At 37.0% G+C, this 23,826-nt stretch overlaps 3 protein-coding genes across 9 annotated transcripts in view; 1 reads left to right on the top strand and 2 right to left on the bottom strand.

The window, feature by feature from the left end:
* Positions 1–351, bottom strand: part of LOC123876254 (neurobeachin) — a 507,523-nt gene extending 507,172 nt beyond the window's left edge. Inside the window, exon 1 of the mRNA XM_045922451.1 lies at positions 80–351. Coding sequence (XP_045778407.1) covers positions 80–238 — 159 coding nt within the window. The 5' untranslated portion in view covers positions 239–351. The remainder of the gene's footprint in view (positions 1–79) is intronic.
* A 1,873-nt stretch (positions 352–2,224) lies between these two features.
* LOC123876261 (septin-2) lies at positions 2,225–13,751 on the top strand. The gene is made up of 9 exons (XM_045922470.1): positions 2,225–2,300; positions 2,672–2,789; positions 3,861–4,003; positions 4,842–5,028; positions 7,390–7,508; positions 7,797–7,989; positions 8,442–8,605; positions 8,878–9,015; positions 9,350–13,751. The coding sequence occupies exons 1-9, from the start codon at positions 2,271–2,273 to the stop codon at positions 9,515–9,517; spliced, it is 1,260 nt and encodes a 419-aa protein (XP_045778426.1). The 5' UTR covers positions 2,225–2,270; the 3' UTR covers positions 9,518–13,751.
* A 3,717-nt stretch (positions 13,752–17,468) lies between these two features.
* The window catches only part of LOC123876256 (GAS2-like protein 3), a 90,011-nt gene continuing 83,653 nt past the window's right edge, over positions 17,469–23,826 (bottom strand). For all 7 annotated transcript variants that reach the window (XM_045922464.1, XM_045922459.1, XM_045922465.1 and 4 more), the window contains 4 exons: positions 23,466–23,512; positions 22,869–22,981; positions 21,837–21,965; positions 17,469–21,729 (listed from right to left, as the gene is read on the bottom strand). In XM_045922464.1, the coding sequence (XP_045778420.1) occupies positions 20,614–21,729; positions 21,837–21,965; positions 22,869–22,981; positions 23,466–23,512 (1,405 nt within the window). In that variant the 3' untranslated portion in view covers positions 17,469–20,613. The remainder of the gene's footprint in view (positions 21,730–21,836; positions 21,966–22,868; positions 22,982–23,465; positions 23,513–23,826) is intronic.

Below are 23,826 nucleotides of genomic sequence, written 5' to 3'. Positions count from 1 at the left end.
ACAGGAATCTAATAAGATTCCAGGTTATTTTTACTTGTTTTCCTTGAGCAGTTATTGTAAGATGCTTGCTAGTACTTACCAGGTGAAGAACGGTGTTCACCACCTCCCGGTTGGTTACCTGTCCGACTTCAATCAGCCCGATAAGAACTGCAAATTTCAGGCTGTCTTTCGTCGTCATCCTGACGACCTCCTCAGGTCTTTTAATGTCACTAAACGGCGGTGATTTTAGGTCCGCCATGATTTAATTTGTCACAATTCACTGATACACAATTTTAAAATCCACTCGCGACAAAAAAATTTAAGAAAACATCATTTCATCGGCTCACATGATAACGCACCAATGTCGCTTTCTGCCATCTTGAATTTTCTGAATGTTGCTAGTAGAACGAAAAATTGTAATTCATTTTCCCCAATCAATCAATAAAATAAAAAATGACGTGTTTTAACTTAAACGCTAGGTAAATCAGATTGAATGTACCTGTTTATTCATTATGAGCTTACGCGAAAACACATAGCATGCATTAGTAGTAAATTCTTCATTGTTCCATGATTAGACAATATTTTAAAAATGTAATCATTGTTCTTAAGAGTTTTGTAAGTTAATCAGGTAAGTAGGTGTATAAACCTACTTTAGGTAGGTAATTGATTTAGAAGTTTTATTTATAACTAGCTGATGCCCGCGACTTCGTTCGCGTGGATGTAGTTTTTTAAAAATCCCGTGGGAACTCTTTGATTTTCCGGGATAAAAAGTAGCCTATGTGCTAATCCAGGATATTATCTATCTCCATTCCGAATTTCAGCCAAATCCGTCCAGTAGTTTTTGCGTGAAGGAGTAACAAACATACACACACACACACACACACACACACACACACACACACACACATACAAACTTTCGCCTTTATAATATTAGTTGTGATTTTTAAGGACGAAAAATATCTTCATGTTTTCCTAATTTCTGGGAAGAATATCAAGAGTAGCAATAACGTAAGCAATGCAACCAACCATACAAAATCAAAATTAAAAAAGAAAAATACAATTGGTGGTACAGAATAAACGGGCAACTTTGGAATAATATGAGGTCAGGAAGAGATTTAGGGACCGTGTGAACATTGAAATCAATATTTGAATCTAAAAGATCACCAAAATCTTACACTTTCAAACAGAAAAAGTATGTAAGTGAAGTGCGTAGGTAGGTAGTTATCGTAATTGAAAAACCTTTAATAAATCACGACCTTTCATGATATCAAAATGTCAAAACTCATTGTATCAGATGAGAAATTATGTCCATCAACCGTAACCTTATTTACTATCAACTCCTTAGTTAGTTAGTTAACTTAGTTATTATTGAAAACTCTCATCCAAGTTAGGTGGAAAATCTTTCCACGTTGTAAAATTAAATTGCTTATCCTCAGAAAATGAGGGTAGTTCGTTATGTTTTTGTTGGCCCACGCTATCGTCGGCATATTCTTCGCTTTTATTTCATTGCATAGTTGTGGGCATTCGGGCAAATAAATGTAAGAAACATTACTAAAGCTCTTACTTATACTAATAACACTTTGTAGGATAACTAACGCACAGAAATTTACACAGTTAACACTAGTTTAATCACTTCTCAACACATGGTAAATAATATACATTAATAACAATGGCGCGTGAAGAATAAAAAACATATCTGTACTACTCAATGAGCTCCAGACAATGATACTCCAAATGTTAAAGTAAGAAAAAAAATTACTCAGCTCCTTTTTCCTGAAAAATAATGAAATTGAATTTGTATTATTCGATATTCCGATTTGGGTCTACCTTCTACACCAAATACCAAAATTTCAGGTCTCTCCTTTTGTCTAGGAGCTACTGACCTGTGACCATCGTGTGACACGCGGATAGACACTAGACCATCACTAGACAGGTATCAGAGTGACATTATAGAGCTCCGTTTTAACCTTTGACTACGAATCCCTAACAAACTGAACTTCATATGACTTAACTTTAATAAATCTGCGACTTAACATTTTCTTTTATATTGTTAATTGTTCAGTAACCTCCAAGGCATCCTCCGAGAACAAACAACAATTAATAATTCAATAAATAATTATTCAAACTCGTCTGTTAATAAACCAATCTTACCCGCCTCTGTCGTACTTATTAAATCAATTAACATTTAAACGTTGGCCACATTGACAAGTAAAACTCGTGCAAATTATTCGCATTTTGGAGCATTCGAACTCGAAGAAACTTCACAGTTATAGTCAGATTGTCAAGGAAACATGGCGGCGATTGAAGCTGAACCTACTAAAGTAAGATTTAATCTGAAGGAAATTATTATTGAATAGTCGAATTTAAAAATAGTTTACTAGTTTTTGCCATGTGCATTGTTCGTGTTAAATATATCTCGCCGCTAACGTGTGATACGATTCATTTCTTAAACTACTTTGGCCTGGGCGTTCTCTTTCGAAATTGTTTATAAATTCCATTAATTGCTTATTCATTATTACAATAGAAACGGAATAAGGCAAATAATTTTCATACCAGTGAAATACAAACAAACAATGTGTCTCGTTGTGAACAATTAACAAATTGATCGGTGATATTGATATACGATATCGTTCTCGACGGTCGCAAATCCTTCCAATACACCGTTTCTCTCAAGCTTATTAAATAATTTTAGGTCGAAACCCTGATGCGTACGCTAAAGCTGTCGGGGCACGTCGGTTTCGACAGCCTGCCTGATCAGCTGGTGAATAAAAGTGTTCAAAATGGATTTGTATTCAACATCCTGTGCATTGGTAAGTGATGAGTGAATCATAAGTTTTAATCATCCATTATATACCTACACCTATTTATCTTCTCCTTACAATGTGCCTGCTAGTATGATTTGTAACTCTTATTAATGTAGCAAATTCAACAATTCTATTATGTGTGTGTTACACTTAGTTTGAAGTTAGGGAAAAATGTTCTGAGATAAATAGTTTTAGAGGAAAATGCATGTTATAGACATTAGAATACAATAGAATATATTTTTATTCAAGTAAACTAACTGAAAATTTTAAATAGATTCAAGCAGTATTTATATTCTCCTTATTTTATACTGTCTTTCTAGTAACAAACATAATTACAGAACTGAAAATATGTACATAGTTCAATGAGTAACCATTGGTGCAAAACAAGTAGTCCAATCTGAAATTGCAACATGACAATTTGTGAGGTCATAGACTAAGTCAATACACAACCCTGGCTGAGATATAGCTATTTTACTTTATTGAACCACTAACAGAATAACATTTAAAAAAACATTATTTAAGTCTTAGGTGCTAGGTCAATCCATTTACAGGCTGCTACAGCATGCAAATTTTGATGTGATATTTAACAAAACTTAAAATAAACAGCTTATGTAAGAAACACAAAGGTTAAAAAAAAAAGATTAAGGATAAGAAAACAATACATACACAGTTAGTGCTTGATATCTCCCACTTGTGAGTCAAGTGATTTGACAATATATTTTGCAAAATTTTTCCAACAAAACAAATTCATAGAAATATCCCTAGCTGTGAATTTTCCCTGTATAGTCTTAACCTAGGTATGAGAGAATGATGACCGTAATTAGTTCTTTTAGTGGACAAAAAGTGAAGTAGGACACAGCAGCATATATGAGATCCGTTTTTGTACAATGCAGTCATGTCTCGTGTTCAGATTAGACCACTATAGACTACTATAGATTTGCACCAACTATAGTCTTGCTTAGCTTAGAATTTATGTTTGACTTTTAGCTAATAGGGGAAGAGTCAGCTTATTTAGAATAATGTAATTGTATCTCAATGATTCAAGCTTTAACTTAATGTGTTTTTGTGGTTGTTTAGGGGAAACAGGTCTGGGTAAGTCCACTCTGATGGACTCTCTGTTCAACACCAACTTTGAGTCCTCACCCAGCCCGCACAACTTGCCCACTGTCAAGTTGAAAGCGCACACCTATGAACTGCAGGAGAGCAATGTTAGACTTAAGGTAATTTAGTATTTACATTTAATTAAAGAATCACTAAAGCTTGTCAAGTAATTAATTTTTAGAAAGAAGGTTTGTATTAACTAGACATCGGATTATGTGCACTATAAAAGAACTCCAAAGAGCATCATTAGTTCCAAATTATCTAGGAGTTGCAAGAGGAATATTTTAATTTCTGGTTTCTCAATTAGATATTGCCAAAATCTTTTGCAATAAGAGTGCTTATTTCAGTAGTTAAAACACATTGAAAAATATGCAATAATGCTTTGTAAATAGTGTTTTATATATGCATTTGCATAATATATGCAAACACATACAATCTGATGTCTAGTAGTATTATTTTGCATAAACAAAATGTCACTATAGTCACACTTGGTCAAAGGAATGTTTATGTAACATACTTAGTGTGTACGTACGTTGTATAAAATTCTGTTTTTCCAGGCTAGAAACTAACCATTATGTACTGTATGCGTATATCTCTTACTTCTGTTAGTTTTGTAATATTGGCTCCCTACTATACACGCCACACGCACGTCTGTCCCGCTGCCTAGCCATATGCCAAGTGTGTCTGGAGGAGGTTACTCTGATCACACTCTTCAGTTTGCAGCATCTAGGAGTGAGACAACAGGAATAAGTCCATAAAGTAACAAATGTTCTGAAAAATCAACCACTTATAAATTATCCAAATGAAAGCTAGTTGCTCAAAATTCCGAGCTATCACCAACCATTTTCCATTGTCTCTTCCACATGTCAGTGGCAAAGTAAATTGTACTCATTTCATTCAACTGCCATAAACCAAAATTCAATTGAGGATCCTTACAATTTATCATAACATTTCCAGCTAACAATCTGCGATACAGTAGGCTACGGAGACCAAGTCAACAAAGAAGACAGCTTCAAAGCTGTTGTGGATTATATTGATGCCCAGTTTGAAGCCTATCTTCAAGAGGAGCTTAAGATCAAGCGTTCTTTACCTGCATATCATGACAGCCGCCTGCATGTCTGTCTGTACTTCATATGTCCTACTGGTAAGTCTTTATCATCTCTAATGCATATGTATATTAGACTAGCGACCACCCATGGCACCTATTCCATGGGAATTCTTTGTTTACATTATAAAGGGAGCCCCTGTGCAAAATTTCAGCCGTTTGAAAGTTATCAGCTCTTTTCTAGTTTTCTTATAGAGATTTTTGTGTCAGGGGTTTTTAAATTTCAAGTTATACACTTGTGATACACACAATTGACAGTAGAAAACAATGACGACTTTCTAGTTCAGTGGATCATTGACTCATAGAATATTTTAATGTTTTACGACTGTCCTTGACATTTGATTACTATTGGTACTGTCTGACGTATTCCGATCGCGCGCGGGCTACATACGATGGCCATAATGTAATATTATGTTTCATATAGGCTGGGTACACACAAGACCTGTACAACTGACCTCTCTGTCCTAGTGTTTAGTGCTGTGGGTTTGAATTGAAATTAAGTACCCCAACCAGGAGCGGGAGTAGTTTTGCAATTATCTATTGATTTGTACATGGCGCAGATGTTGTCGGATGGTTTAGAACTTACGTCCACGGCAAAAATGTTGTGTAGAAACAAATCAAAAGGTAATTTAAGGACTTCCAAGCTTCCATCATAAACAGCAACGTCACTTATCATCAGGTAAGAACAGAGTCAAGCTCTTGCCAATGCTTAAAAAATACGTGAGGTGACCCGACATAAGCGAAATATTCATGGCAGAATTCGTGACGTTCATTTTTACATACAGGAAAGAGACTATAATTTGCGTATAATAAACGTTTGGAGTAAAAGGTTGTGTGTCTATGTGTTTGTGCAGTTTTTCTGTTACTTGGGTTCCCATTGCAAACTTGCGTTAAAGATTTTCACTTCAAAATCAAGTTTTCAAACTAACCAAATTAAATCTTTACATATGAAAAGCATGCAAGCTTGTAAGGTCCCTTAAGAGTCGTTTCCGATAACGGTTCATAACACTTTTACTGCATGAATGTAGTCCGCCGCTCGCGATAAGGACCTATTTTGAACCTATTTTGCGAGCCGCGCCGCCGTAATTCTTATATGTCTAATTATAACTTATCGATCTATCTATATTCTACAGTATCTACTTATTTGTTATTTTTTCTACGTCTATAATATAATTATTATACTACTGCATATACAAATATTATTATAATAAACAAATCAATAAATCATTTCATCAATAATTCAATCTGTTTTTACTTTTTACACAGTGAATCAATGATGGATTGCAATTTCTGAATTTTGATCACGACTATCGTAATTCTGGATGTCTGAACATCTAACAACGAAAGTAAAACCATCTTAATCAATGTAGCCATAGTATTGTGTTCATATATTATGAGAAGGACACTTTAGTTATTTAGCAACAATCTAAAATTCTGCTTAAATCTTACGACTTACTTTCGTACATAGGCGTGAGAAAATTAGAATAGTTGAGGAGATATTCTACGAGGTATGTTTATCACGTCCGCGTCAGCCCATAATGTAGCGAAAATTACAAACTATAGGTAATATTTAAAAAAATATGTTTACAAAGTTTTAAACGTTCCGATGACCTAACGAAAGATATGTCCCAATTCCCAATGAAATCCAGGCCAAACCTCTTACCACACTAAGAACTAAATTTCATCGGACAGCCTATAACATAGAAATCTTTCTTTCCAATATTATTTTATATTTCTAACCTTGACATTATGTAAACTAAGTAGGTACTTGTACTGCATGCTTTTACAAGGTTTAATCAATATTGCAAGGGAGCACTATTTATAAATATTGATAAATATGTAATAATCTTTATCCAACTAGGTATAGGTCTTAGGCACTTTAGCCACAATGTTGTGCGTTATATTATAAGGAATGGTTGACGGTTCATATCAGGAACATTGAACAAAAACATTTTGTGTGAATAGATTGGATGTTGACCAGGAAGAATGGCCAACATTTGTGCTTTTTCGCTATTTTGTGGTAAAACAGTAAAAGAAGAACAAGGTTTTGCACTTCCTAGCACATTCTCCAAATAATTAGATGAAAATATTTTGACTCAATCAAACTTTTACAAGTACTTTTGAATATCTAGAGAGAGCTTGCATCCCGATCAAGGATACAGGGTACTTTTGGTCTCTGAAGATCAAAGAGTAACTGAGCAATTTTTAAAGAACCTAAATCCATATTGATAAAGTTGTTGGCATCATCTACTTACAATGATGGCTTGCATCCTGGAAACGGACATAGACTTTTTATGCCGTAAAATCAGGATGTTTAAAAACTTAATCCGATGTGGACATCATCATGATTAATAATGATTGACTGGTGCATAAAATTCCTCTCGCATCCTTTATTCACAGGACATGGGCTGAAATCCATCGACCTGGTGTGCATGAAGAAGCTGGACACCAAGGTCAACATCATCCCCATCATCGCCAAGGCCGACACCATCTCCAAGACTGAGCTACAGAAGTTTAAGGTATACATAATGAACATGAGCAAGACCTGTTGACTTTGATATTCAATTTAAATAGCTTGTATGTTATGAGCAATGACTTCTAGAGAGTGGCAACAGGCTGTCAAATTAAGAAACATGCTCGTAGATGCCGTTTTACCCAAAGGTAATTTATAGTCTGTGCGACTACACGCGTGAGTGTCACGTCACACACACAACCATACAAATAAAAAAAATTATATGAAAGAAGAAAAAGACACTAATTTTTTGTTTACCACAATTTTTATTCATAGTATGTACTTTATTTTCCAGTCCAAAATAATGCAAGAACTGCAAATGAACGGTGTAGAAATCTACCAGTTCCCAGTAGACGACGAGTCAGTGTCCGAGGTGAACGGCACTATGAACTCCCACATCCCCTTCGCAGTAGTGGGCAGCACGGACTTTGTGAAGATCGGCAACAAAACTGTTCGTGCGCGCCAGTACCCCTGGGGAACTGTGCAGGGTGAGTTGATGGACGTCAACTGCTAGACATAGGTCTCTAGCTGCAGGGATCTCTACACTACGACGAATAGGACAATTTTCTGACAAATGAATGAAAAAATTCACGCTCGCTGCGCTTTTGCAAGTTTTTTCCTGGTTTTTTACTTAAGTTCAGGCTTTTTCTTTATTTCTCCCTGGTCACGTTACTTAGGTATAAATAAAAATAATTAGGTAGTTAAGTATTTGGGCTTCCTTCACTCTCATTAATTTTTATTTGGTATGCCAGCATACAAAATATGGCTAGTTGTCTAGTAACGCTGCATACTACAGTACAGTGAATAAATCTTTTCTTTCTTTTTACATTTTATGCTTGGTTGTGAACAGCAAATTTCCTTATTTAAGAATAAGAAAATTTACTTTTTGTCAAAACTCGGTGTTGACTTGTTAACTGATATTCGATGGTTGTTATTTCAGTGGAGAACGAATCTCACTGCGACTTCGTCAAACTGCGTGAGATGCTGATTCGCACCAACATGGAGGACATGCGCGAGAAGACGCACGCGCGGCACTACGAGCTGTACCGTCGTCGGAGACTCGCTCAGATGGGCTTCTCTGACGTCGACGCTGACAATAAGCCGGTATGTATGTCGTGGCTAGATATTAGGTTGAGATCTAAGTGTAGAGCGTAGTTCGACTTTGCTCAGATTTAAAGTATCTGCATCCTCTTCTGTTTAATATTGCTAAAAAAGGACAGGAAATGAATTTCCCGTTCAAATTTGTTTGTCATTTTCGTATTACATTGGTAAAAAAAGATGTGAATATTCTAAAATTTAGAGCCATTACAATCAGTACTATTGTCTCCGCTACAGGTGTTCTTAACAAGATAACACTATAAAGGCTTGCATTGCAGGTATCGTTCCAACAAACTTTCGAGCAGAAGCGCAGCGCGCACCTGCTGCAGCTGCAGCAAAAGGAGGATGAGATGAAGCAGATGTTTGTGCAGCGTGTAAAAGAGAAGGAGGCTGAACTCAAGGAAGCAGAGAAAGAGGTATGAAATATAGACCTTACTGCTTGACTTTAAAATTTTAAACACAAGAACGACAGATATTCGTGCTATTTCGCTCATAATTGGCACGTATATAACATTGCGCGTAAGCACCAACTAATAGCGAGCGAACGCGAGCTATGATTGGCTGAAATATTTTCGCGCCATTCAAAAATTCTAAATTTTTCTTTTCTTTTCTCTTTATTGTTACAACTTTCTGGTACAAATAAAAAATTTAAAAAAAAAGATTTCTGGGCAGGTACATTGGCGTAACTCGTGAAAGTGATAGTACTGTGCGTACGATATGATTGCCTACATAATTTCTCGTATATTACAGTTGCACGCTAAATTCGAAAAGCTGAAGAAAGACCACACGGAAGAGAAGAAGCGCCTAGAAGACTTGCGCAAGAAGATAGAAGACGATACCATAGAGTTCAACCGCCGCAAGCAACAGACCGCGCAAGGCCACCACACACTTACGCTGGGAAAGAGCAAGAAGAAGTAATCCACTTACCGACCGGTAACTCGACTAACTTGGGCCTTTAGGCGGAACCATAAACTCAAACTCGAATCATTTATTCAAATTGGGTACCATTGTACACTTTTTGAGTGTCAGTTGTTGAATTTGTAAGATGAATGGTGATAATTAATTACGAAAACTAAAGCTACGAGTGTTGCAAACGCGCCCAGGTTTGAGAAGAGCCCACCACAAACTCAGTCGAATCCATAATATATACCTGGAATGCTTACTTGAAACCTACTTATCGCCATCCAGCGAGATGTTTCGCTCTAATTTGTTAGTATTTGCTTCAAGTAAGTATTGGAAGTGAACTCTCCATTACTTCTACTTGGATGAAACGCATACCAGCCAGTAAGGTCACTATGAGATTTTACTTCTCATCAATTTTAGTAGAATTCGAGCATCGAAACACAAAGTAAAACGGACATAAATGGCCTCGATTTAAAGTCGAAAATTCGGTATCTCTGATTATAATTTCACAACATTTCCTGTTGAAGCACTGGCTGTGGCCAAACTTGAGCTTGAAAATAAGGTCCATTTTACTATGAGTATTTCGGCGATCTAATTCTATCGACGTTGGTGAGATGAAAAATCTTACACTAAGGGCTTGGATACCAGTTAATTTTCCGAACCGGTTTTGGTCGTCGGCTGCGAACTGGAAATGATTGCGGTGTAGGTTGCGGTTATCGTTATTTTAATCGGTTAGTGAAAAATCATTTTTTTTTACATTTTCGAACCTGTTCAGCGAAATTACTCGGTTAATTCTAGTATCGACTCTATAAGCGGGTTATTTGCTAGCTTACGTCTTGGTCGCTCAGGCAGGCCACAGCGTGCGTTTGATAAGTAAAACTGATTTATTCATTTCGAACCATCGGCTAGCGCGAGTTTTAAAATTCCATCAGTAACCAAATTTTTTTCGCTTTTGTTGAAACCGTTCCCTTAATTAACCGTTAACCAATGAACGGAATTATAAAGGTATAATGAATTATTATATTACCTCCCGTCTAGTTTACGTCTAAAGGTCCAGTTGTCATCAATATCAGTTCAAACTGATAGTAGGGGCTCGCTATTTTTAGAGAGAGGCTATAAGAGAGAAAAATAATATTTCGCCGAGTGACATTTTGTTGTTATGGAGGTATTCCGTGAAAAGTATATGAAATTCATTCTTATTATTTGTATCTCACGAAACTGCAGAGCTGATTGGAACAACTAGTGCTTCAGGCGGATCCACACTTGCGCACGCGCAGGATCCGTGCGCATCATAATAAGAACATAACTTGTGAGCCTAGCTGGTGTGGATCCACCCTTAGTTGTTAGAGGAGGATTACAATATGCTCCGTCCAATATTTGGTGTCAAAATATGACCAAAACCATATCAGTCATAGAAATGTTACTGATTTAAAAATCTTTATATACGGTCAGACAATAAATGTTGTGTTATCGTCGTTATAGTTCTCCGCACATTACAGACTCGACGGCGACTCCACTCCGACTCGAATAACAGTAAAGCATGGAAATGTGAGCTCTATATAGTGTTCTATAAGGTGGAATTTTCAACGCTGAAGTTTGATAATGTATACAACGCGTCCACGCTTTCAATTAAATATTAAAAAATTCACCATAAGGAGTATGACATAAAGCTCACATTTCCATACTTTACTGTAAGTTGAATTTGAGTGGAGTTGTTATCGAGTCTGTGTAATATGCGAATACTCAAGTATGTATAATTCTATAGCGTCATACATATTTATTCACCATCTAAAGCTTGCATATCAGCCATAAAGCCATAAGTTATTTACAGAATACCTCTTTAACAAACTCAATTTTAAATCGATACAAAATGAAATATATCAATAGACATGTTTAGCCATATATTGCTCCAAAAAGTCTGATTTTGTTCATAGGATTTAATCAATTGGATGTTTGAATGAGTTAATGAAAGCCTGGAAATGAATTCATTTGCAATGATTCATACCTGAAAACTAACACATTATATCTAGGGAACATAATAAATGTAGTGCTTACTATAAAGTATATTCCATGGTTTCAAACAGTACAGTAGAAATAGTGTTTGACGTGGAACTTATTGCAACATGATTTTTGTTGTAAATGGTAAGTTTTTGCAAAATGTCGATGTTTTTTCGAACCAGATTCTCCCTAACTTTTCTAATTACTTCATAAAAATTTATTATTTGAAGCAAAGAAAAATGATGGCGATCGAATAGTATTAAAAACTAATTTTGCTAGCTATATTTTTAGTATGTTGATTTGGAGCTTATTTCCTACCATTTGCAACATCATATTTGTTGCAATCAGTTTCACTTCGAGGCGTTTTTTTCGCTTATTTCTACTGAACTAAAAGGTATATTGATAAGGTTCACTATGTAGATTGATAGTATTAAGTAACTTGTCAATAAATTATAAATAAGGTATCAATTTGAGATGAAACTGGAAAATAACTCAAAATTCGGTTTAGGTAAAAAGTTATGGCAATTTTCGAATCAAGTTTCTACATAGTGAACAGTCTCTCTAAGGATTCAAAGTATATTTGTGTTAAAGTTGAATTAATAAAATACTAATGCAATTTACGATAACACCAATATTTTATAATCAAACAAATTGTAACCACCTTGTACTGATGTTCATACCCGAAACACTTATTAAAATTTAAGCACATCTTATTTTTTGGTTAACCGCACTTTGGATGCGAATTTGTATCGTACGTAAACGTATAACTACTGGTTGTACGAATCGAGTGCGCACACATGTTTTTCTCCGTCGAATAAGTTGCTTTTGTGAAGTCCACTTAGTGTGTGTTGGATAATCTGTATCTTTTTTTTTTTATCAAGTATCTTCAAGATAATTTTCTTCTTTGATACCATTTTGATTCAACTTTGCAAATATTTGTGCCCGTAAACCAAGCTAATCAATTTTTCTACATGGATTTTTCATATTTAACACACGGAAGTGTATTTAAATATACCAATAATTTCGGATTGTTTGCGGACGTCGGAACTACATGTACGTGTTTAAGTACGACTAACCCATATGCAGTCTGCGTGTTCGAATTGTATTGGGAAGGTCGGTATTGTTCGTGCGTATTCGTACGTGTTCGAGTCAAATTCGTCAAAGTGCGGTCGGCCTTAATTTTGTCCACACAGGACACGTAACAAATCATCGTTTAAATATTTAAGATGTACTTTAAATTTAATTGTTCCAGTAGGTACTTGGTCCTAACGTACTCGAGTCTGTACAGACAACTTAGTTATTAGTTACGCACTTAGCCATACGTAAGTTATTTAAAAGTTTTATACCAAAATTTATTTATGTATTAACCCGTAGGTTTATTTAATCTTATACTTTAAGTATTTCCTTTTAATAGTGTATTTAAAAAATATTGTTGCAAAAAATCTTATTAAATAATAGGTATATTTTGTAAGCAAAACGAAATTGAAAAAAACGTAAACAGTGCCGGTGTACAAAGAGTATCGGGCGATCGACATCGGCGTACTATACTTTATCCACGGAAAGAAGTTTGTTTCGTAATCCCATACAAATGATGGAGTCGAAAATCTCAGTGGGCATTAACCATTTTGAGGCATCAATCAATAACTAACGAAACAATGTTTTTGAATTGAATTTCGAATGTTATGGCTATACTATATATGGATAGAGTATAGTAATTCAGTCGTAAGCCAGTGAACGACAAAATATAGAAATATTCCATAGAGCGCGGCGTAAGGAAATCTATACCGCGCGCATCTTCAGTACAATTATAACTCCGCAATCTGACTGACTGAGTGGGTCAATCACGGCCAGTGTCGCATGACACACAGTACGCACGAATCGTGAGTTTGATTTATGCTACGCTAATTTAATTTGTTACCCTTATTTACTAATAACAATAAGTTAGAAACGCGGTTTCTGTGATTTGTCGTTCACTGACCTAATCACTTACTAAACCTTTGCACACACTTGATTTACTATTTAATGAGATTTATTGTATTAACGTCTTTTTATTGATGTTTTAAATATAAACTCAATCTTCATCAAATAAAATTGATCAAATGTTTTGAGTAAAGCGGATGATTTATGAATAAAACACGACAGTTATGTTTTGATAGTTTATTAAGCATTAACTTTGCTTTACGCATAATAATACATTACTGCCTAACATAAAGGTAGTGTTGATAGAACTGAAATAAATAAAGTGTCAAGTTAAAAACGATTATAGCAAGAAACATGAATAGTTTAAAATTTTGAAAAAAGTTTGTGAGGCGCTATTGGTAGAGGCTGAGCTCTGTAAGCGCGCATTGACCTTACTCAGACTTTACTTAGACTAAAATCTATAGAACGCATTTGGCTTTGTTCAGACTTAAGACTCAGTTAAAACGAGATAGATTTATGACAGTAATATAACGCTGTCTCGTTTTAACAGTATCTTAAGTTTAACACTATAGATCTCAGCCTGCGTTTGCAAATTTAAAAAATGTGACATCAGAGGTAAGTAAATCTGACAATGAATATGTCAAATAACGACATTCCCCCGTTCATACGAAATGACAGATTTACACCAACGTACATGACGCGTTAGATAATTTGTAAACTTAACACAGACGTTGGTCTCTAGTCCTCCATATGAATAATTGTTAACTCCAAATAAAATTTTGTGTGCCGAAGCCTTAACAACTGAGTTTTTTTAATAAACTGTTACAAGTTAAAAGCTTATAAAGTATTTTTATTATACAACATTTATGAAAACTGGCGCTCTCTATAATAAAATATAATATATTGATTTTATTTGTAGTAATAAAGTTATATTTACATTGAGAGTGCTTATGTGTGTAAAAAATCCTGCATTTAAACAATAAATAATAATAATAATCATTCCTTTCGGTTATATCACTTTATACTTCTTAGTATTACTTATTATAATTATTTTGTATTATTTTATAGATAATCAAATAAATTAATAAGAAATAGAAAAATGTTTTTTTTTTTTTACCTCAAAATTAGATTTACTAACTCTGCCAGTCAACAGGGGTCGAAACTTTAGGTAAACAAAGCAAATAGGTCCTATAAGAAAGAGAAAGATAGATAAGGTACCTAAATGTTGAAAATAAGCTAAACACATTTATCCTCCTCTTTCTTTTTCTCCATAAGAGGTACTTGCCTTACCTACCACTCCTAGAACAAGACTCCAAGAAAAGTACAAAACTAATGAGAAAATGATTAGTTGCTTTTCTCTATACAAGTTAACGCATTACTAGGATTAACCAAAAATTCACTAGCGGAAAGGTCGAAAAATTTGGGTTTTGACTGACCTTAAAAGGTTGACTAGTCTAACTCGTATCGATTCGTCGTCGTAGTTTTATCGTATCGGCCATCCGAAGTTCAACACTCAATAGTCATGATTCATCGTTTGAAGCTGCGAATTGCGAACTAATAAAATCTTTCACTGCTAAAAACAATACCGACCGCTCTAGCAGTCGACAACGTCCATGATAGTGTTCTTGCAAAGGTTATAGCTCATTAGAACCGTAACGTCAGCGGATCGCCTCGCTCGGAGTTGATATAATGAGTATTATGTCTATAGAAGTCCATATATAAAGAATACTAACCACGCGAGTCGAGGCGGTCCAGGTCGGGTGCCGGGTGGCTCTAATGACTATGTTAGGCCGCTCTTAGCTGCGTTTCCATTGAAACGGAGCGGAGTGGAGGCGTGTTTTAATGACGTGATGTATCACGTCATGTAACAATAACACCGGCTGATACTCTAAGCTCTTTATACAAGAACTGCTCAATTTCACAAATGAACCACGCAGCCCAGAGGTGGAAGCTGGTTTTGATTGAAGTTTATTTATGTACAGGTAACGTCAAGAAAGAGAACTCCTTTGACCAGCGTAGTAGATCTTTTACCTATCTTACCTATCTATTGTTAAGTGAGGTATGATGTTGTACTAAGAATTAGTACTTTCCAGGGGTTTGTTACTTCCATTGAAATTTTGGCTATGGCGGGCAAACTTTACAGAGTTAGCTAACCCGCAGGATTAATTTAAAGTGTATGAAGTATGTGAGCAAAAACGGGTGCATTTTCTATTCTCTTATTCGAATAGTCCGATAGTCAGCAATCTGACACTACCGGAGAGAGATCAGGCGTAAGACCAACGGCTTTACGTGTCAATAACTTTTCGGCCTGATCCGAGAATCTAATCAAGGTCGCAGTTGAAAGCCTAGCCACTATATCAAAGAAGTAGATATTAAATAATTTAGTATGTAGTAGTAGTAGATGGATTGAAGTGAAGAGAAACTGTGGGATGTCTATTTTGCCGTACGATTGGTTCTTCAGTCAACCTTTTGCTTAGGCAAAGTACCTATAACTACGCAGATACCTAATTCCTCTGTCGTCTAGAGGTCTTTTTACCTGACGCCACTTGTATAACAGCCGATATCTATACTAAGGAAACAGAGAGCGGTTGGGGCAGCGAATAGATGATGGGTTTGAACATCTTGTTGTAGTAGGTGTAGCGGCGCTTGTGCGGAGTCACTGAAGCACGCATCGGCACCGGTACGGGAGCGGGCGTGAAGATCACTTTGCGACACTGTTGAGATAAGACAGAACCAACATGACTGTTGTAGTTGATGGCGTGATCTCTAGTCGAGCGAGGCGCAACACGGCGCGCAGCGCATGAAAATGGCTCACAATAGGTAGCGGTAGCTTCGTGGTTATGATTGCAGCCTATTCGGGGGTGCCCGGGTTTAATTCCACAGGTACGCACCGCTAACTTTTCGAAGTGATATGCCTAGCAATTTAATGTCAACGGTGAAGGAAAATATTGTGAGGAAACCTGCATCCCCGAGTTCATAATGTTCTCGAGAGTGTCCTGAAGTCTGCCGATCCACACTTGACCTGCATGGTGGACTATGACATTTCTCATTCTGAGAGGAGACCAGAGTCCGTGCTGTGGTGGGCTGGCGAGGAGTCGAGATGACGATGAACATGAATATCCCCTCCATTCTCATCCAGAACTCTTTCTATCTGACACCAATCGTGTACTTACCTATACCGATCTGTATGTAGGCAGTTGGACCATTTTATGTGGTTTTGTAGGTTACCTACGTACGTTTATGTAGATTATAAACGCTATAAAATTACTACGTGAGACTAAGGTATTGCCAGTGTGATTTTTGTTAAGCTTATTAAGTGTTTACTTAGAAGCATTTCAGTAACTACATATTGTTTTCTCCAGTGAATTTGCTGAGTCGATGATGTAAGTAGTGGGCAACGATGCTTAACAAAGAGCGGTCACACACGAGCATTTTAAGAGGGCTCTCTCCGTCACTCGCTCCATACAAACGCAGTTCCAATTTCATTTGAATATTAAGCAACCAAAGTCCATGAAATTTTGCAGACATATTCTAGAAACTAATATCTATGTCTGTGGTTTTCCAGATTTCTCTTAAAATATTCGGTTTCAAAGTTACGCGGTCTTAAAAATTTACATACAAATCTTTGAGCCCCTGTAATTTTAAAACTACACATTTTTAGAAAAATCTAAAACACCACAGACACAGATATTAGTTTTTAGAATATGTCTGCAAAATTTCATGGACTTTGGTTGCTTAATATTCAAATGAAATTGGAACTACGATTGTATGAAGCGAGCAGAAGCGAGTGACGGAGAGAGCCCTGTTAACGAAATGTCTTGGTTAACGCTAAATATGTACTAACGGTAACCGTCCCATTTTTCGAGAGGAATATCCGTCATGGATACCACTGGCCACGGGGGAGCACAGTGGTTGTCGGAATCCTACCGACTAAAACCTCACGAAGTTCTATCCCACCGCTGATGACGGAGCTCAAGGGACAACGTTAACCGTGCGTCAAGCTACGCGTGTACGGCCGTTCTAATGATGATTAAGTAAAACAACAGAATGCAATGATATCAAAAAGTTTATTTCAAACTTACACAATATTAAAACTGTTGGCACAATATTGTAGTACGATAGATCGGCAGCATGTTTGTATATCACTAGCCTAAGTTAAGCTCAGTTCACACTGGTTGGAAGTTCTGGATATTTTCATAAAGGCCCACGTCAATATTATACCATCAATTGTTTTTAATTATCACAACAGGTTTCAATGGTGTTACAGTTCGCGTCACGAAAGTTGAACTGGTCGAAAAGTAGTCCCTATGGTAAGGTGCGGGAGCAAACGGCGGCGCTCCCTTGGTAAAGCTGCCTCAGTCAAAGGCAGAATTTTGTAGAGCATAGACCGTACTTTGACTTTGCTCAGACAAAAGCTTCAGCTAAAACGAGACTGCATTTTGTCAGTGCAATTTTGTCTCATTTCTAAGTCAAGTGTAAGCAAAGTCAAAGATCTCATACTTTCCTTTTCTGCAGGTCTAAACTAGTGCAACAATGTAAAAGAACAGCACTATTTTTAGACCTGTCAAGACTCATCAGCAGATCTGCCACTAGGTGGAATAGACGACTTTATACGAGTCGCAGGGAGCAGTTGGATCCAGTTGGCGCAAGTTTTTTAATCTAAGTATACAAAAGGCACGAGGTGTATTCAACTTCTGCGTGTGTATGTTGCGTCCACACACCCCAAGGCAGTTCTACTTAGGGTGTCTTTCCACCTGAGATGTGCAAATGAGATTTAGAACGATATAGCTATATGAAATGGTTTTATTGTAGGTCTTTAGCAGCCACCCAACTACCCTCTTTTTCAACTTTCGTGACACGTACTGTATAATTACCTTAATTAGTTAATTAATTGTATCGTGTGTGTGAGTTTTTCCATCTAAGTTACTTATTTATTACATAAAATTTAATTTATCGGAGTCTAGCTAGTGCTTGTCTATCTAAGTGCAAAAATATTTATATCCTTTCGACAAATGCTGTACCAAAATAGATGATGTATGGACATTGAACTTTGTACGCTGAGGTTACTGGTGTACTTAAGCCACAGTTCGTTACAAATTACGATAGGTTTTACACAGACTAAAGGAAAATGATAGGTAGATAGAAAGTATGCCGCCAATAAATGAAACACCTCTCACATTTATTTATTTTGAAGAAATAAGATGAAAAACAAAGCGCGCTAATCTGGAGCGAGTAGGTTCAGGACGTCAAACTAGGTATCGTTTCGAGGTCTGTGTCAACAGATGGTTCCTTTTATGAACATGAGAGTTTGCGAGGGCATCATCTAACTTTTTCCTTTAGTCCGCGAGTCATAAATAAGCAACGCTACTATAATTCAAATTATGCCTAAATAGTTAAGCATGAAAGCGATACTTAAGTGACTTTAAATATAATAATTATTTAATTTGATATTCATTCATTATCGTAGTATTAGATTCGAATAAAATGTAGATTCAAAATAGATTCAGTAGTCAAAACTTAAGATAATACAAACATTTAACGCGTACCAACACACAACATACTTTTAAATCATAAAAAACATGATCCTATACAAAAGAAAAAAAAAATCTTAAATAAATTATTTAAATTATTTGAACATAAATGAAATAATTATTGCAAATTGGAAGTGAATTTAAAATTAATCATCATTATTAAATTACATTATCATAATCAATTAATTAATTATACATACTTAATTACAATTTACATACGAAATTCATTATGACTAGTTCCCCCTTCTGAGTTCTGATTCTCTACGACAATCAATATGGTTTTAAATACAGTTCGCACATTACGTCCGCACCGCACTTTCCGTACAAACACATTTTTTAGACTTACGCGCAAATTATGAGTTGGTACAGCACGCTAGGTTAGGTCTAAGTAGGTATTAGTTTGGGTCGACATGTTCTGGCAATGTCATTCGCATTTTTATTACTGAAATCTTTTACAATTATTGTACAATGTCATTAGCATGCTCAGAAAGTGCTCATGCGGCGCGAACTTAGTAATAACTTTTCTTTGTTATTATAACTGAATTACTTCACAAATTACAGTTATGAATCGGTTGCGGAGAATGTCGTAGTGAATAAGAGCCCTGCAGCCCAAGCAAAATCATTGTGATAACGCTTCCTTGAGTTTTTTTCAATCGATAAAGCGTTGCAAAAATCCCGAGAGAAAGTCACACTGATTGTGCTCGGGATGCTGGAGTGTTTGATGAATGTTTTATAATTATAGCGACTACCCACTAAACAGATGATAAATACGAGATTGCTTAGGAGATCTAAATAACGCTTAACTAACGGCTGAAATTAATTAATAATTAATCTAGGTATCTGTAATCTGTCGATGAGTTAATTTTCAATTGTTTATTTGTGTATAATGTATAATGTGTACCTAATTGTTAAAAAAACCATACAATATCTAATAAATACAATAACAACGTTGTTAAGTAACTTATCAACAGATTACAAAATATATAGATTAATTATTAATTTCAAACCTAAATGATTACTAGAAAAACTATAAAAGTCTAGTAATTGAACTTTCACATCGGGCCATAAATATTTCACAGCGTTGGACCCGCGAAATTATGTTCGTTGACTTTAAATACTGATCGCACATTAGTACGCACCGAAAGCACCGTAATATCCCCTAATACTGTAAGCATCTAATATTTTGATTATCTTCATCCTGAGCAACCTCGGATGGTTAAACTGAACGAATATCTGCTACGCATATCAAAGCCAAAATAGCCTAAACAGCATAAAAAGGCAATTTTTCTGTTTATGAGTACCTAAGTACCAGATATACGTGCTTTGTGGAGCGTACGCCGGGTTCGGGTGACATTTTAATACTGTACCATGAAACATGCGGAAGCCCACCGCATTTCGCAAAGTTAAGTAAACCTCTATTATTTTGCGATTAATAGAAATCGATTGTGACCCTCAGAAATGAGTACAACAAAGACAGACTATGACATAAAAATGCGTTGAATACGACGCGTTTAGTGCAGGTGCAGACAAAGACTTTCAGCAAATAAATGGCGTGTGGCGCGTACCTACAGACGTGCGATCGACTTTACAAATCCTGCATTAATAATAATAATAATGTCAAACTTTAAAACTAGTGGAATGAGGAATCTAACCGCGTTGAAATTATCTAGGAGGCACCTCCCTCGGGGGAGGACTCCTATATTTGGCTTTGATGTGCAAAAATGGCTTCTTGGGCGACGTGTGGTCCGCTATACTGGCTTCTAATGACCGTCTGATACTGTCTTCTATAGCCGCTTGAGTTAAACCAGTAGTGATTACAGACGCACTTTTATGTAACGGTTTGCCGAACTCAATAGGTGCAGCTAAACTCATGCTTCGCGTTTTCTTACCGTAACCGTTGGTTAAAGATTTTTTTGGTTCGTTAACTGGTGTGGAAGCGAGACTTTGGCTGCGTGTTTTTCTGGCTATCGGTTCGGTAGGTGTGGTAACTGTGCTCTTATTTTTTTTCGCGTTTTGGTTTAACCTGTCTGTGCCACAGAACGGTTTCCTCTCTAGAGTGTTAGCGAGACTCATGCTTCTGGATTTCTTAGGAGTGTTAAGTAAAGCGTTTGAAGTGAGTGATTTGCGTAGCTCTACTGGCGGCGTTCGAGTCGATCTACCAGTGGGTGTACCAGGGGTGCTGAAGCTTGAGGGTGCAGATTGCTTTCTTCTCGTCATGGGTTTATCATTTGTATCTTTCAGTGGCAGAGTTAATGCTGATCTATTTTTATTGAGTGCTGGTTTGGTAGGTGTCGAAGTGCGCAAAGGAGATGTCTTCCCACTGGTTTTGTGAAATTTGACTCCTGAATCTACGGGTGAGGTTTTACCGCTTATAGACGAAGCTTTGCTATCTAAAGGAGACACTCTTCCGTTTGAAAGGGAAGTTTTGCGAGGTTTTGAGTTTAGTCCAGGGTCTGGGGAAATTTTCCCGCTTATGGAGGACGTTTTGCTGTCTATCGGGGATATAGTGCCGGGAAGAGACTCCTTTAGGGAGGTTTTGCTGCTGGCGGGTGAGGGAGATGTTTTGCCAATTAGGGAGGGCTCTTTTGTGAGGGAACCCTTGCTGCTTGCTGGGGAGGGGGAGGTGCGAGGAGAGGCGGGAGGGAGGGTCACAGGGAGCACGTCCCGGCGGCCCTGCGTGACGAGGCGCACCTGGCAGGGCTCGTGTCGAGACAAAAAGTGTTCCAGTGTGTCCCAGCCTCCTCCCACGCGGACCATCATGTGACGCCCTTTTAGCAACTGAAATAGAGGAAAATTGAATTAGTAATTGGATAAATTTTGAAGGTTACAAGAAAATACTGTGAAGTGTCGAGAAAATATTTTATTTACTTCATAATATTACTAACCCTTATGAACACATTTCTCCCAGCGATGTTGTATCTTCCCTCGCCCACTTTCTTCACTTTCAGCAGCTTGGAACACTTCCCCGAGCTGCAGTTGCAGCCACGCTCCATCAGCCGCGTTACCAGCTGCACCTGGAAACCATTGACAAGGTCGTAAACAGCTGGCAATGGGCAGGTTCAGAGGAGAAGCTACACCTAACTCTAACTAACTAGGAGAAGGCAAATTTATAGGAATCATATGTTTTTCTTAGGAATACGATCTTATTTGGTCAATCTCATCTGATCCTTAGAGCACAATTAATGAATGCAGGTAATAGTTCAAGTAACGCACAAAATACAGTTAAGTAACGTACGATTACTCTAGAATGTAGTATGCCAAGTTGTTTGGAGTTGACAATATATATATTGGAAAAAATATTACTTAATTATTATTAACTAGAGGATGCGGCTTCACCCGCGTGGAGTTCGGTTTTTTTAAATCGAACTCTTCAATTTTCCAGGATAAAAGTAGCCTATGTCCTTCCCCGGGATGTACTTATCCCAAGTCTGTACCAAATTTCATTAAAATCGGTTCAGTGGTTGGCCCGTGAAAACGTAGCAGACAGACAGACAGACACACTTTCGCATTGAAGCTCGTATGGATTGAAGCTGTGATAACCTATAGTAGTTAGAAAGTCCGGCTCCTAATCAGAAATTGGAGGTTCGATCCAGGGCATGTATCTCTAACTTTTCAGTTATGTGCGTTTTAAGCAATTAAACGTCACTTACTTTAACGGTGAAGGAAAACATCGTGAGGAAACCTGCATGCCTGAGAGTTCTCCATGTTCTCAAAGGTGTGTGAAGTTTGCCAATCCGCATTGGGCCAGCATGGTAGACTATGTCCTAAACCCTTCTCACTCTGAGAAGAGACTCCAACACGGTCTCAGTAGTGGGCCGGCAATGGGTTGACGAATGAATAAAAATTAATGTTCACTTTTGCTGTATCCAGAACGCCATTCAGAACTAGTTCAGACTATATCAAATGATAAAGCTTACCCGTTTATCCAGCTCGTTGGTGGGCTTGAGAGGCACATCGGTGTCGGTGCTGCTCTCCGTACCGCCCGACTTGGTGCTCTCTGCGTCCACGTTGTCGGGCACCAACTGTTGGCCTGAAAAGATACATTAACGATGATTTTCACAAAAACCTAAGATTCTTTGGACCTAATTAGCAATGAGTGGGGACCGTCGACAGAAGTGGAAACTTATAACTATGAAACAACTATGTGTTTTTTTTAGTTGCAAATTAAGTAATCATTGATTAAAATTTCATAATTTGGAAATTAAAAACGTTAACATTAGTTTAGTTTTTACATCTATCGGCACTCCGAGCACTATTAGCACTAGTATGTCGGTGACTCGCGATTTTGGTTACCTATCCCAAAAACATCGCATTCGCAACGCATCTAAGTTTTCTGGGAACTAGCGCCGTACAGTTCGACAGCTGCAAGTGACGATCACTGTAATCACCTCACTAATTATTCACTAGAATGCACAGTTACAGCAAGAACATCATACGTTCAACCAATCACAACAGGCTGTTGCAGACAATTGATGAGTATCATTGTACTGGCGTGAAGATTAAATGATACTTACCTTCATTCAGGTCATCTGGAGATGAAGGCAAAGCTTCTGATTTGGATCTGAAAAGAAATTTAATTGTTATTCAAAATTCGAAAGCTTCCATGCGTCAGGTGACTCAAAAGGCGGTTATTTAGCTCAACAGCAAGCCTAGCCATTCAGCGAAGCAATAGCGCCAGTGTATTGGACACTATGTCCATTATAATGACCACTTGGAAGGTACATATTTATTGCTAATCTCATAAAAATGTCAGGACTTGAATTCAGTATCAAATAGATTTATAAACTTTGTAAGGACCTCCCTTATGCATTAAGAAGCGCTGTGGCTTCACAAGTTGAAGGTCGCATGTTCGATACTCAAGAGGGCTAATTTGAA

The sequence above is a fragment of the Maniola jurtina genome, chromosome 21 (assembly GCF_905333055.1).
Source record: "Maniola jurtina chromosome 21, ilManJurt1.1, whole genome shotgun sequence".
NCBI lineage: Eukaryota > Metazoa > Arthropoda > Insecta > Lepidoptera > Nymphalidae > Maniola > Maniola jurtina.
The sequence above is the reverse complement of the archived record's forward strand: the minus strand, read 5'-3'. Positions and strand labels throughout refer to the sequence as shown.

Bases quoted from the DNA above. Each gene is read 5' to 3' on its own strand.
- LOC123876261 (XM_045922470.1), top strand. From the start codon at position 2,271: ATGGCGGCGATTGAAGCTGAACCTACTAAA. The intron at 4,004-4,841 runs GTAATTTAGTAT...TAACATTTCCAG, and splicing joins AGAGCAATGTTAGACTTAAG to CTAACAATCTGCGATACAGT. The intron at 5,029-7,389 runs GTAAGTCTTTAT...CTTTATTCACAG, and splicing joins GTACTTCATATGTCCTACTG to GACATGGGCTGAAATCCATC.